The 15853-nt window shown below is 45.9% G+C and overlaps 1 protein-coding gene across 1 annotated transcript in view; it reads right to left on the reverse strand.

Moving 5' to 3' along the window:
• The window catches only part of SEMA3A (semaphorin 3A), a 172103-nt gene extending 156513 nt beyond the window's left edge, over window positions 1-15590 (reverse strand). The window contains exon 1 of the mRNA XM_039345190.1: window positions 14955-15590. Coding sequence (XP_039201124.1) covers window positions 14955-15069 — 115 coding nt within the window. The 5' untranslated portion in view covers window positions 15070-15590. The remainder of the gene's footprint in view (window positions 1-14954) is intronic.
• Between the last annotated feature and the right edge of the window lie 263 nt (window positions 15591-15853).

Below are 15853 nucleotides of genomic sequence, written 5' to 3' on the forward strand. Positions count from 1 at the left end.
TAGTAGTAGTAGTAGTAGTAGTAATAGTAATAATAATAATAAAGTTGGAAGGGACTTTGGAGGTCATCTAGTCCAATCCCCTGCTCAGGCAGGAAACCCTATACCACTTTGGACAAATGGCTGTCCAGTAGCTTCTTAAAAACTTCCAGTGTTGGAGCATTCACCACTTCTGGAGGCAGGTTGTTCCACTGGTTGATTGTTCTAACTGTCAGGAAGTTTCTCCTTAGTTCTATGTTGCTTCTCTCCTTGATTAGTTTTCATCCGTTGCTTCTTGTCCTGCCTTCAGGCACTTTGGAGAAAAGCTTGACTCCCTTTTCTTTGTGGCAGCCCCTGAGATATTGGAAGACTGCTATCATGTCCCCCCTTGTCCTTCTCTTCGTTAAACTAGACATACCCAATTCCAGCAACCATTCCTTATATGTTTTAGCCTCCAGTCCCCTAATCATCTTTGTTGCTCTTCTCTGTACTCTTTCTAGAGTCTCAACATCTTCTTTACATCGCGATGACCAAAACTGGATGCAGTATTCCAAGTGTGGGCTTACCAAGACATTAAGTGGTATTAATACTTCAAGTGATCTTGATTCTATCCCTCTGTTAATGCAGCCTAGCACTGTGTTGGCCTTTTTGGCAGCTGCAGCTGCAGCACACTGCTGGCTCATATTTAGGTGATTGTCCACTAGGACTCCGAGGTCCCTCTCACAGTTAGTTTCCATCCATTGTTTCTTGTCTTGCCTATTAGTGCTTTCGAAAATAGTTAGACCTCCTCCTTTTTGTAGGAGCCCCTCAAATATGGGAACAGGTTTATCATGTCTCTCCTAGTCCTTCTTTTCATTAGACTAGACATACCCAATTCCTGTAACCATTCATAGTATCATAAATGCCCATAACCTAGAAGTTTCTCTTCCAAACTGTTTGAAGGCTCTCTCTTTCTCCACCAAAGCTAAATGTTTTAGTCTTGCAAGAGCCTGCATTGATTTAGTCATTCATCATGGATTATTTTTAAAATCACAGGGTTGTAAATGTTAAGTCTCATGCCTGGCGTACTTTTAAGTGATATAACCAGATATTTCCTAATCTACCAATTCCCTCTCACCTTCTCATATAATTTCCATATGCTGATTTTCTCCATATGTTTGGCAAAAAGTATAAAACTTTATGTGCCTTTGTAATAATAGTGGAGAATGGAGAATAAAATTGAAGATCGTGATGTGTGTGCTTGTGTGTGTATGTGCCTATGTGTCTGTGTATGTGTGCCATTGTTCAGTAGTAAGCCACATGTTTTGCATGTATGAAATTTCTGGGTCCATTTCCAGCATTTTGGGTTAATGGATCTGTGTTAGAAGAGTTCACAATGACAGCAGTTGTTATCGTTTGATGGCGCCTTTGGCAATTGACTGGTGGTGATTTTGTCAATTCCGATGGTGTTCAAGTGGTGCTCCAGATGTTTTGGGATTGCACCCAAGGCTGTTGGGACTACTTTTGCTTTATCCTCCTACTTCTATTTACAGGTCTTTCAGAGACGATAACACAATACTTAACCAAAGAAGCTTCTTGGATGAGAACAAAGTCCAGCTGCTTTTTGGGAAAGCAACCTTTGGGACAACCAGGACCTGGATGATTGAGAATCTCCACAGGCATCTTCTCCAGTTCTTTCTCTTCTACTCTGCCTAGCGGCCTAAAACAGATGGTTCTGGTGGAGGCCCTCTGATATTTGTTGAGAATCATATTGGTAGATTTTCATCTATCTCCACAGATAAGGTGGCTATGCGTAAGACTTGCCAGATGGCAGGACAAGAAACAATGGTTGGAAACTGATCAAAGAGAGAAGCAACCTGGAATTAAGGAGAAACTTCCTAACATTTAGGACAATTAATCAGTGGAACAACTTTTCTTCAGATGTTGTGGGTGCTTCATCACTGGAGGTTTTTAAGAAGAGACTAGACAGTCACTTGTCTGAGATGGTATAGGTTCTCCTGCTTGAGCGGAGGGCTGGACTAGAAGACCTCCAAGGTCCCTTCCTGCTCTGCTCCATTCCATTCCATTCATGTCACTTATTCCGCTGTCATCCTCCAAAAGGAGACCCTTCTCAAGCTGAATAAAATGGGTCAGGTCATTCAGTCCACCTCACCTGCCTTCCCCTGGCATTTCCTTACGTCCACTTCATCACACCTGCTGAACGGATGCACTGAATGGACTCAATCAGTACCGGAGATTTCGAAGAATATGTTATTAGAAGCATTAGCGGGGTGGATTAATTCCCATTTTTCTGGTTCCATTCTGAGACAATTTATTTTTTTTAACCTGGGGTATCTCAGAAGCTGAAGAAGACCACATCAGAGAGAAGGTCCACAAGAGAAGTTATCCTTTGGTGACTGCTAGGGGTTTCCCCAAGATTTAGCGATGGTGGCCCTGGATAAAAGAATAAGGTGCACCGACACCTATAGCAACGGACCAGGTTTTATCAAAGTGCAGAGATGAAATTTGGATAATCCTACCTTGCCAAAAGGAGTCTGGCCACTCACATGATTCTTTCTTTGTGTTGCCTTTTAATTTTATCTAATGCACTTATGCATTCTGCTGTGAATGCCCAACTGTGCCCAAGTGCTCCACTATTAATAATGCATACTATTTACAGTCACTGAGTGGTATTGCATGAACACATGCACACAGATGCAAGCACACACACTTATACACACACAAAAAAACTCCAAATGTGCATCTAAAGCAGTGCCTCTGGTACTCCCAGGATATAACATATGCAATCTGGCCGTGATGGACTAGAAGCAGCCAAAAAATCCAGCTGCTGAGGAGCCTTTGCAAATAAGGATTCCCACCCCCCACACCATGCCATTGTTTGCAGAGAATGTCTGCAGGTCTCCTGCCCTTTCCTCCTTGATGGAGGAACTGGCTTTGTGCCAGGCCTCCTAGTCTGCAGTGTGCAAACTGCATTGGGGAGCAGAACATGGAGCAATAGGAAAGACAGGAGAGGACCTCGTGTTGACTAGGAAATAGGGCTGAATTATTTTATCTGGTATGCTACAGGGGAGGAGCACGCAGGGGAACCAGGTTGAAAAATGTCAATGAGTTGTCACCTACTTCAATGGTGATGGTGACCCAGAAGTTAGAACTGGTTCTGGGTCAACACTAAAGAGACAAACCATAGTACAAATGGCCTCAGTATGGAACCTAATGACAGCTATGCCAGATTTTGGGGTGTTATGAAAGCACAATTATGTTATTGAACATTACAGACAGAGATGGAGAGTTGTATATTTTCTTGTAAAGACCAGAACTTCAAGCACTGAATAAACAATATTAGCTAATTCCAGTGCTTTTTTTTCTAAAAAAAAAAAAAAAAAAAAGGTGCTGGAACTCACACAGGTCATACAACCAGCCTTGCCTACCCTACAAGGTTCCATCCAAAAATGGTGCTGGACCTCCGTTCTGGGCGTTCTATGAGAAAAAAAGCCCTGGCTAATTCTCATATTGAAAGAGAGTTCAAAACTATGAACTATGGTTTCCAAATCAGAATTTATGGGATCATACATCATGCTAACCTTCCTTCCTTCCTTCCTTCCTTCCTTCCTTCCTTCCTTCCTTCCTTCCTTCCTTCCTTCCTTCCTTCCTTTCTTCCTTCTTTTCTTCCTTCCTTCCTTCCTTCCTTTTGTGTAAGAGCCATTTTACAGGATTAAAACACATACAAAATAGATGAATTAGAAAAGAGCAGCTGTGAAAATGAAAAAAAAAGCAATATTTTACATTCTCAAGAAAGGGGCTAATATATAATTTTACACTGAATGGTTGTCATATCCTTATTGATCCTTTTGAATATCTTTAAGTAGAGTGTACTCATAGTTCACAAAAGTGTCCTAGCTGCATACTGGTGGCATTGTTGATAATGTTGGCAATTTATAAGTCTTTTGAAAATATTAGCATGAGAAATCATAGGGTTTTAAATATTTTTTATTCTTACCAAAATTATATTTCATGCAGAGTCTGAACTGAATATAAAAGCAACTGACTGGTAGCAAAAAAAGAAAAGATGATTTGGTTATACAGAGGGAATGAATGAGGACTGAGTTACAAAACCAGTCTCTGAAGAAAGAATGAATGGGTCGGGAGGAAGGAAGGAAGGGGAAGACTGGGAAAAACATAGTTAATGGAGCTGATGAGATCCTGCGGGGGAAAAAAGAGCATTCAGAAATTTGAAAAAAGAGGAACATGTGAAGAAGAGCAGATGGAAGGACAGGGACAGGAGGGTAAACTTTAAAGTATGTTTTATTTTTATCTTAATTCTTTTGGTTTTCTAATTTACTGTTTTTCTGCATTTAGCTTTGTTGTTGTGAGTCGTGAAGTTGTGTCTGACCCACCGCGATCCCATGGACAACATTCCTCCAGGCCTTCCTGTCCTCTGCCATCTTCTGGAGTCCATTTAAGTTCACGCCTACTGCTTCAGTGTCTCCATCCAGCAACCTCATTCTCTGTCGTCCCCTTCTTCTTCTATTGCCCCCAATCTTTCCCAGCATTAGGCTCTTCTCCAGTGAGTCCTTCCTTCTCATTAGGTGGCCAAAGTACTTGAGTTTCAACTTCAGGATCTGGCCTTCTAAAGAGCAATCGGGGTTGATCTCTAGGATTGACCGTTTGGATCGCCTTGCAGTTCAAGGGACTCGCAGGAGTCTTCTCCAGCACCAGAGTTCAAAGGCCTGCATTCTTTGGCGCTCAGCCTTTCTTATGGTCCAACTTTCACAGCCATACCTTGCAACTGGGAAAACGATGGCCTTGACTATACGTACTTTTGTTGGCAGGGTGATGTCTCTGCTTTTTAGTACGCTGTCTAGATTTGTCATAGCTTTCCTCCCCAGGAGCGTTTTTTTTACCCCCAAAGTGAACAGTACGATGGATACATAAATACACACATATTTGGGCTACAAAAATAAGGGTACATGACTACTAGATGGCAAAGTAAGAGTTAGAGTCTTCTACATTTCTTGGCTGCCATCTGCTGGTCACCTGGATTTTTGCAAAATGGATCTCTCAGCTCTATATTGCAGGGCCTTCAACCTGCCAAGTATGCTTTCCATTTGGAGCTGAAGCCCCCCTAGATTATATTTCTATCCAAATGTTCTGGTATTAATAATATATATGTGTATATATACCTTTGGCCCAGTCACATCTTAAAGCAATAAACCTAGTGGTGTACATGTCCTGGAAAATATCTGTCAAAATAGGTTTGCTGCAGAAAACAGTCACTCTGGTTTGACTTCTATCTCATTAATATTCTTTAAGTACCAAGAATCTTTTGGGTACATGGGGAAAGCGAAGAAAGAAAGAAAGAAAGAAAGAAAGAAAGAAAGAAAGAGAGAAGGAAGAAAGAAAGAAAGAATAAGAGAAAGAAAGAAAGAGAGAGAAAGAGTAAGGAAAGAAAGAGAAAGAAAGAAAGAAAGAAAGAAAGAAAGAGAAAGAAAGAGAAAAAAGAGAGAGAGAAGGAAGAAAGAATAAGAGAAAGAGAAAGAAAGAGAGAAAGAGTAAGGAAAGAAAGAAAGCAAGAAAGAAAGAGAGAAGGAAGAAAGAAAGAATAAGAGAAAGAGAAAGAAAGAAAGAGAGAGAAAGAGTAAGGAAAGAAAGAGAAAGAAAGAAAGAAAGAAAGAAAGAAAGAGAAAGAAAGAGAGAGAGAAGGAAGAAAGAAAGAAAGAAAGAATAAGAGAAAGAGAAAGAAAGAGAGAAAGAGTAAGGAAAGAAAGAAAGAAAGAAAGAAAGAAAGAAAGAAAGAAAGAAAGAAAGAAAGAAAGAAACTAATTTGGTACTCAAGCAGCATATGCTGTCTTTCTATTTAAAGATCAGGAATGTACAAACAAGCTGTTAATGTCTAAATACCGAGATGCCAAGCAACAGTCATGGGAAAGCTTGTTGCAACCTTTTTACTCATACAGTATTAGAATATGGGAAAGGACGTCTTCCCTTCGGTCGAATTCCTTAGGAAAGGCGGCCCCATAGCGATTCCATCCATTCCTGGGTACCCGCCCACCTGTAACCCTCCACCTGCTGCATGGTGATGCTGGCAGAGCCCCGAGGGCCAATCTCTGGAGGTCTGCAGGAGAGGGCAGAAAGTGCCCCGTGGCCATCAGCACTCAGGAGGTGGGCAAGTGATGCGACACGGCTCATGGTGGCATTGTGACTCCTACTGAACACCTAGCTACTCAGCACACTCCTCTATGCTCTATTTTGTTGTTATTGTTAATTGCGAAGTCGTGTCCGACCCATCGCGACCCCATGGACAACGTTCCTCCAGGTCTTCCTGTCCTCTACCATCTTCTGGAATCCATTTAAGTTCACACCTACTGCTTTATTTACCACTTGCCAAATACCAAGGCTGGATTTACTCCACCGTTCCATTTGCAAAGATGAAGCATTTATGAAGTGCAGCGTTCTCCAGGTCCTCTGATCCCTTCTAGGCAAGCATCCAACCCAATTCTGGGACAGATGTTTCAGGACTGGGGGTCTCACTGCTGCCTACATGCTTATAGAGAAGCCTGTCCGTACATATACAGATTGACCACGGCTGTTGTTTAGCAAAGGGCTATTAAATGGAAGTGGCTCACTACAGTTTTCTCTGGGGATTATTTTTTTTTTTTTCAATCTCCTAGTCTAGTCTAAACTCTGGAGTCCTCTGCTAATCTCCCATCCAAGTTCTAACTAAACTGGATCCTGCTTAGCTTCTGAGGTCAGGCATGGCTGGTCAGGTGCTGCCATCTGCTGTGGGGGCACTGATATTACTTAACAGCAAAGCAGGCACCCCTCTGGAAGGGTTAAGGCTACCCCAGTTTTGCAATATGCACATTACACAAACCCATGGGGTTCCTATTTTGTAGATAGAAGCAGTGGAGAATATGTGCAGCTCTGTTGGGACCTTGCGTGTGTTGAGCTGACAAATGTTTCATTGCTGAACTGGCTAAAGTTGCCAGGGATTTGACCCAAGGGAGAGGGGTGGCTGGCTTTATATGTTGCAGCTAGCCCAGCCAGAAACAGTCACACAAATTACAACAACCCTGATCAAGACAGACAGGACAAGTTGCCACCCATTTTTGCAAAAAACACCAAATTGAGTGAGCAACAGGATTCCAACAGCCTTGTTTGTCGGTAGGAAACTTTTCTGAAGTTTACCTGAAAAGGAAGAATCTAAAATTTGATGAATGAATTTTTCAGATCTGCAGCTCTATGACAAGTAAACCAAATCACCTGTCTTGCTTTACCTTCTCTGGCCTCTGCTGTCTTTTGCTGCTGCCCCTCTGCTTCTGAGAGTTGTTTTCCTGAGGAAACCATGATAGGGAATTCATCTTAATGCCAGATGAAAGAAAGACAGCGGGGAGCAAAAAGGGAAGCCTGGGTTAATTCCCAGTTAATTGTCTTGGAATTAGGCAGCAAGAACAACAAAATGACTAATCTCAATCATAGTTTAACGAAGAGAAGGACGAGGGGGGACATGATAACAATGTTCCAATATCTCAGGGGCTGCCACAAAGAAGATGGAGTCAAGCTATTTTCCAAAGCGCCTGAAGGCAGGATAAGAAGCAACGAATGGAAACTAATCAAGGAGAGAAGCAACCTAGAACTAAGGAGAAACTTCCTGACTGTGAGAACAAGGGAATAATTCTTCTTCTTCTTCTTCTTCTTCTTCTTCTTCTTCTTCTTCTTCTTCTTCTTCTTCTTCTTCTTCTTCTTCTTCTTCTTCTTCTTCTTCTTCTTCTTCTTCTTCTTCTTCTTCTTCTTCTTATTCTTCTTCTTCTTCTTCTTCTTCTTCTTCTTCTTCTTCTTCTTCTTCTTCTTCTTCTTCTTCTTCTTCTTCTTCTTCCTCCTCCTCCTCCTCCTCCTCCTCCCCTCCTCCTCTTCTTCTTCTTCATTGCACAGTCAGCCAGATATTCAGACTGGATTTGGCATTTTTGTCTACCTATCGAGTCCTTACCAAGGATGATGATAAGATGATGATGATGATTATTATTATACATGAAACACATGAGAAATATACAAAAATTAAAAGTGTTGAGTCAAGCAGGCTTGAGAAACGTTTTCATTCATACATAAAGAATCTGAGCAAAAGTAAAAAAATAAAAAAAGGATCCGAAATGTTATGGGGGGGGGCAGGATTTCAACCCAAATCATCTTAAGAGAATGTCTCACAATTGGCTCCTTTACATCTTTCAGGGAAAAAAAAAGGAAGGAAAAAAAAAAGAAGGAAGACGGTTCTCCCTGGCTGGATGTAGACATAACTCTGCTTCTGCTGCCACGGGCACCGGGGACTGGAGTCTGCAAAACAAGGATGAGATCAGACACAGCTGGGGGTGCTGTGTGAACGATCCAACTTGGGGCCCAGCCAATCCAACTGGAACACCCCCAAAGGAAGGTGTCCAAGTTACGACAAGACAGGCAAATGGTTACAGCCACAACTGCTCCGTGCAGCAATTGCTAGAAACAGCTCTAGCGAGAAAGGAAAGGGGCCTTTAGCTTCAATCTAACATGGTTAAGGTGTGAGGACTAGTTGAAGCTCATGGGAACATCCCCCCTTTGCTTAACTACTTAACCATCAACAGAGCTATATCTTACAGGCTTTACTGTGGCTTTTGTACGCTTTTTTATAGTATTCTTTCCAGGCTAGTTACCCAGATGTGTTTTTAACACCTTAAATAACTATGTAAGCTGCTCAGAGAACTTCAGCTATTGTTGGACAAGGGGGAGGATGAGCTGGACTTTAGCAGGGAGCCATGGACAAGGGTAGGGTGGAGGAGACCTGACTTTATATATCTATGTCTATATCTATATCTATATCTATCTATGCTGGAAAATTTGCATATTTATCTATCTATCTATCTATCTATCTATCTATCTATCTATCTATCTATCTATCTATCTATCTATCTATCTATGTTTTCTGAGGTTTTTGCGGGTGTTTGTATGCAGGTCTTTGGTTGTTCGGGTTTTCTCCCGCGTCAAATTGGAAGTGTCTTGGCGACGTTTCGACGAAGTCCCATTCGTCATCTTCAGGCTGGTGTTTTCAGCTTCGTGCTTCGAGGAGCACGAAGCTGAAAACACCAGCCTGAAGATGACGAATGGGACTTCGTCGAAACGTCGCCAAGACACTTCCAATTTTACACGGGAAAAAACCCGAACAACCAAAGACCTACATACAAACACCCGCAAAAACCTCAGAAAACAAATATATATATATATATATATATATATATATATATATATATATATATATATATATATATATATATATATATATATATATATCAAAACAGGCTAAAAAGTAGCAAAACCAGCAAATGCTATTTTGGGGTACATTATTAGGACAATAAGGCCTGGAGGAACATTGTCCATGGGGTCACAATGGATCAGACACAACTTTGCAACTAACAACAACAATTAGGAACACTAAAAGTTCCACTCTACTCTGCCTTGTCTGACAGCTCTCAGGTTAATGCTGTATGGAATGAAACTATGGCTGAATCTGGATGTTCTGCTACGGATACCACGAAGCCCCCCCCCTCCCAGAAGGTAACAAGGAAAACAGGTCGTGGAGAGGGTGTGTAGTGTTGGACTTCCAGTGTTGGAGCATTCACCATTTTTGGAGGTAGGTTGTTCCACTGGTTAATTGTTCTAACTGTCAGGAAGTTTCTCCTTAGTTCTAGGTTGCTTCTCTCCTTGGTTAGTTTCCATCTATTGCTGCTTCTCCTGCCTTCAGGCGCTTTGGAAAATAGCCTGACTCCCTCTTCTTTGGGGCAGCCCCTGAGGTATTGGAGCACTGCTATCATGTCCCCCCTCGTCCTTCTCTTCGTTAAACTAGACATACCCAATTCCAGCAACAGTTCCTTGTATGTTTTAGCCTCCAGTCCCCTAATCATCTTTGTTGCTCTTCTCTGCACTCTTTCTAGAGTCTCAATGTCTTTGTTACATCGTGGTGACCAAAATTGGATGCAGGATTCCAAGTGTGGCCTTACCAAGGCATTGTAAAGTGGTATGAATACTTCAGAAGGTGGTTGTCTAGAAATCAAGCTTTCTGAAGAATGGGCCATGTTTAGCTGGCTGAAGAGAAGAATGCTGGCGGAAGGACAGTCACATAGGAGAGGAAGTTGGCTTGTCTCTTATTTCCCTAGAAGGCGGGACCAGAACCAAGAGCTTAAAATTACAAGAAAGGAAGTTCAGGTTGGATGTCCAGAATTTCCCAACTATACAAGCCACCATATGAAATGGCCAGAGGTTTTTAAGAGTGTTCAGTCCTCTGTCAGAGATGCTGTGTAGAATCCTGCAGAAGGTTTTGGGGGAGATCCCGCCGAAGGACCATTCTAACTCCATCATTCTATCATGAGCCTTTCATGGAGGTGATGATGATAAATATGGTTCCCTCGTTTCTCCCCTTCCATTATAGCTGTAGATTCGTAATTCAGCCTTCACCTCAGTGAGTTAAAAGCAAAAAAATGCTAATGCTTCCTTTAAGGGAAGCTCCTGCTGATACCTTCACAGACACGCCCATGTAGCTTTCTTGCGGAAACACAGAAGTGGTTCCCATTGGGATGTTGTTTGCTGCTGTGAAATCCCAGTCTACCTTATTTCCCTGGAATAAACCAGAGGTCTCCCATCTAAGTGTTACCCTGATCAGATTCCACTTAGCTTCGAGAACCACACATGGCAATGCCACCTTCTGATTGGCAACTGGGAATTTTTATAGGGATTCAGGTGTCTCAGTGCAGAAAGAGAAGAGGTGGACCATTCTTCCAGGAAAATCTATATGCAGGCTGGGTTTTCTCTTCGCTTACTGATGGGACGGAAACCCTTGAACATCTGGAAAGGGTCCGGGGAGAAATGGGAAAATCAAAAACTTTGGGGGGGGACACTTCAGTCTTTATCCCTAAAATTTATCAGCTGACCACAGTATGTCTTTTGAACATGGACTGGACCACTGCTACTGAGATGGTATAAGACACAGCAAATGATCGAGCTAAAGCAAACCATAGGAAGATAAAGCAGAGAAGGATTTAATTTTTCACCAATCACTTTCAACATTTATTCACAAAAATCCCCTTTCTAATTTATATATATCCAGCTCAGGAGGCAAAACGAAGACCTGCTGATAAAGAATTCCTTAATATTACTTTGCAGTGGCTCCCTGACCAGTCATTGCCACACACACACACACACACACATAGGTCTGGTTGATACACCTTGGTATTTTGACTGCTATACTGCAGTTCTACTGTTATAATCACTTTTGCCTTGCAACAAATTGAAATAGCTATTCTAGTCTCCCATTTAACTCTTTAACTCTTTATCAACAAAAAAAGAAATTTGAATATATATATATATATATATATATACTGTAATAAGAAGGTACTGACTGACATAATAGTGGTTTGGCACTATTTCTAGCAGGTACATGTACAGTATATGCATGTACACAAACACATATGTGCTAGCCTCACGGTTTATTAAATTCCCAGACCAAAAGCATCTTGCCAGAAGCCAAAGGACAACGTTTCTGTATTGTGAAAAGCACTTTAAGAAGCAAAACACTACAGCTATCCCCTCAGGGGTGGGAACATACCTTGCAAAGTTGTCTTGTCAAAACCCACCATGATGTGTTCAGCAGATTAATCTGTTGCTCAGTCTCTCTCTGTTAATATGCAGAAATGCTTAGAAAGAGAGAGAGAGAGAGATGGAGAGACCGCCGGGCTGGTTTCAAACAGAAAATATTCACAGTATGAAGCGTAAGGACGATTAATTACCCTGTTTTATTAGCTAAGATGGCCTAGATCAGGGGTGTCAAACTCAATTTCATTGAGGGCCGCATCAGCATTGTGGTTGCCCTGGGGTGGGGCGGGTGTGTGTGGCCAGGGTGGGTGCGGCCTACTGGGTGGGTGTGGATGGAGTGGGTGTGGCCTGCTGGGTGGGTGTGGCCAGCTCTACATCGCTCGCGTCAAGGGTGCCTGTGGGGGCCTAGGCAGGAGTGGGACAGATCTGAGGGTCTCTGGCAGAAGGGGGTGGGACCAGGGCAAGTGCCAAGGCATGGTCCACTGGAGGAGCCTCACTGTTCCTCTCATGCCATGCGGGGGGGGGGGCTTATGGAGCTAAGACTGAATGTGTTTCAGCATAGATGGCCACCACAAAATTGTACATTGGCTCCCGGATGGCCTGGGCCAGGGCCAAGGCAGCAGGGGTCATTCCCTCACTGTTTCCAGGATGGCTTCGCGCGCCACATGAAACCACTTCGCCGGCCGCATCCGGCCCCCGGGCCTTCTGTTTGACATGTCTGGCCTAGATTCTCGTATTCCCCCAGTAACTCGATATTTGTGGCACTTTGACACTGCTTCCCTGAACACCCAATCTAATCTTCCAATAACAAAATCAAGTTAACAGGACATGATGCGCTAATCAAATCACTGTATGCTTAGTATTAACCGCCAGATGCCATCAGTACCAAAGCATCTCTTGTGCTTTATCTCAACCTCCCCACACCAGGTGTGCTCCCAGACCTGTGCTATTACAAATCCCAGCCAGAATTGGCCATACTGCTCTCTTCCAGGAAGCCCCCAGGGAAGTAGAATAATGTGACTATCTTCTACTACCCTGTGTTTATACTTAAACCTTTTGTTTGGGGACTTGATCAAGGGAACAGGTAGGGCATGGGATCTCATTTGTGTTGATTCAGACTCAAGAGGTTGAGCAGATTCAGTGTATAAGTAGAGTTATAACCCTGTCACCTTTATTATCCTCACTCATGGGGGTACCCCTTACCCAACTGATAGTCATCCAGTTTTAATCTACCTCATAGGGATGTTGTTGATAGTGCAATAATAAGGGACGTGTCACGTCCAGTTTATTTGATTTAAAACATTTTGTATGCTGCTTTTTTTTTTTAAGAACAACTTTGAAGTGGTTTAAAATTAAACCACGGCTGTGCAGACTTAAAGGCTGAAAATGGGAAAGAAGTAAACCAGGTAACTGTAATTGTAAACTATTTGGTGGAGCAAATCCAACTGGATGTAACACAACTGTTTAAACTGGAATTTGGTTAGCAGCAGACTGCACATCTTCCAGCTGGATGTAAAAGTTGATAAATATTAAAATATAAAGGCAGAAGCAGGAATCCATCATAAAAAAAATCTTCATTAACAAATAATAAAAATAAGTGCTACCGTGTTGGGCATCAAAACTGAGGTTATAATTGTAATAGAGCAATCCTACGCCTAACCAGGAACTGGTCCATTTTAAATGAGAATTAATTCCAGATACAGGTGCGTTCCTGTATCCACTCACCTGAGAACGCAAGCCCATTCATCAGCACTAAAAAAAACTTTGACAGAATTACACTGCAGGAAAGTTTAAAATAGGAGGCAGCTTCTGATCAGCCCCGGTTCTTGTTAACAGATCGTTTTTAAATCAGCAACTTTAATCCCGTCTGTGTAATTGCGTTTCAATAGGAACATTCAAGTTAATTAGATCGTAAGCAATTAAGTATCTATTCAGAGGGAACTTAGAAGTCTGAACCTTATATTAGCCAGCAAAAGGCAACCTGCTTAATTCTTAATGTCTTTCTATTCTGTATTTAGCCGTCTCTTCGTGGCGGATTAATTACCATTCTTCCCAAAACTACAGAGTGCCGTTTTACGCACCACCAGTTTCCGCAGAGACGTTCGCGCGTTAACAGGGCGCCCCGCTCTCGCTAACACCCCGCTTCTCCGTTCCAGCACAATCCACACGCTTCCCCCCCCCCCCGGTCAGGCGCAAAGCTTAGGCGCCTTTTGCTCCGCCTTCTCGCGAGCAGCCGCGGCGCACGTTTGCACAACCGGGACTGCAGCGTCGCCCCCTTTGCCACCTTAAGAAACGCACATCCACGTGCACAAGAGACCACCCCCCCCCCAGTGTGAAAAGCCAACGGCGAAAGAATCGGAAAAGCAGCCCGCCCGAGAACCTTCATCTGTTGCACCCCTAAAGCAAAGAGGTGCGAGCTCGTATATCTGCTCCTAGGACGACCCCCCCCCAGGCTTCCAGGTGCTAGTAGAGGCGGGAGCGGTGACCGGGGGGGGGGCAGAGACATCCAACGTCGAGTCTTTTCTCTCCGGGGAGGAAGGAGGGGCACGCGTGGGTGTGCCCCGAGTGGGGAACTTGTGCAACGCCGCCGCGTCAAGTTGACTGCAGGCGGCAGCCCCTTCCCCTCCCTTCCTCTCCTCTCGCCTTCAACTTCGGCGTAATTCAGAGCCCCGCGCCTCTCAGTCAGACAAAAGTTGGAGACCGCAGCCCCCCCCCTCGCCCGCCTGCCCTTTCCCCGGGATTTGGGGAGGGGGGGGGTGTCCATCGCTTCTCTTTGGCCCCTGACTCAAGGCTGGCGCCCTTTCGATAGGCACCCTTCCCCACGAACTCTTCCCACGCCTCGCAACAATGAACACCCACGGACACCCACGGAGACCGGGAGTGGGGGGGGCGAGAGATATAGAGGAGCGCCCTTCGCAGCAGCGAGGCAGGGGGCGGACGGAGCAGCAAGGACAAAAGAGCTTCCTTTTTTTTTTCCCTCCCGTTTCCAGCCACCGGCCTCACCTGGTGGTCTCCCATCCCGAGACTAATCAACTCCCCACCCTGCTCGGCTCCCGGGAGCGGGGACGAGCTCGGCCAGGTGCGGGAAGCAGCGTGGTGTTGCTCCGGCCGGGCAGGCGAGATTTCCTCCCCCCCCCCACCACCCACCGCCCCGAGATGCGCCGGGATGCCCGGGCGAAAACTCCTTTGTCTGCCCAGGGTGCGTCTCCAGGCAGCCCCCCCCCCGCCAGCCAGTCTCGCAAAGAGCCCCCGAGGGAAGCCCCTGAAAGGGAAAGGGAGAGGGAGGGCCGGTGTGTGTGTGTGTGTGTGTGTGTGTGTGAGAGAGAGAGAGAGAGAGAGAGAGAGAGAGAGAGCGCGGACACGGGGCTTACCTTTGTAGGATAATTTCAGCCGCGGCACGTTCCTCTTGGCCGGCTGGCCGCGCTCCTTCCCGGCCAGCATTAAGAGTCCCACCAGCAGCGAGGCCGCCTGGGCCCCCAAGCCCATGGTGAGGCGGAGGCTGCTGTCCGTCGCCCCGGGGCCGAAAGCCGGGCCTCCCCGCGGCCGCCGGGAAGTTCTGCCCCGAGCCCCGAAAGGCGGGCAGGGAACAGGTGAGCCGGGCAGGAGAGCGCAGAGCTCCGGAGCGCGGAAGGAGAGAGGCGCGCTCAGGGCCGGACCATCCTCCGCCCGCCTTCCAAGCCGTCCCGGTGGAGGGAAGATTCAGCGCCTTGCCCGGTGGGGCTCCGGCCCGTCTCCTGCCCCGCGGCGGGGGGCGAGCGGAGCGGGGCGCGCCGTGGCGGAAGGCGAGGAGCCGCTCGGCGGCCGAGCCGGGGAATGGAGCGGCGCTGCGCCCTTCCTTCCTTCCTCCCTCGCTCGCTCCGGCTCGCCTCTCCGTCGGGGCTCCGCTCGGCGGGCGCTCTTGGCGCAAACCGGTCGCTTCCTTCTCCTGCTCTTCCTCCACTCCGGCTTCGGCGGCGGCGGCGGCGGCGCGGCGGGCAGCCCCGCGGAGAGCCAGACGAGAGGCAGCCGCGGAGTTTCGCGCCCCCCCCCGCACCCCCGGCCTCGCTCTCGCCCCTTCCCCGCGCTTCCTCCCGGCTCCTGCAGCCCCGCTCCCGGCTGGCTAAGGCGGCGGGCGGAGCGCAGCCCCTCGGCTCCTTCCCCGGCTGTCACCGAGCAGATGCCGAGCGCAGCTGGCAGCGTCGAGCAGGCACCGCGCGCGGAGAGGCAGGCGGGCACCTCTGCGGTGGGTGGACCGGCGGGGCCCCGGCCTTGCTCTGCCCTCCTTCTCCCC

This window comes from Crotalus tigris, unplaced genomic scaffold, assembly GCF_016545835.1.
Source record: "Crotalus tigris isolate CLP2741 ecotype Arizona unplaced genomic scaffold, ASM1654583v1 scf7180000017945.11477521024:1554073, whole genome shotgun sequence".
NCBI classification, from domain to species: Eukaryota; Metazoa; Chordata; class Lepidosauria; order Squamata; family Viperidae; genus Crotalus; species Crotalus tigris.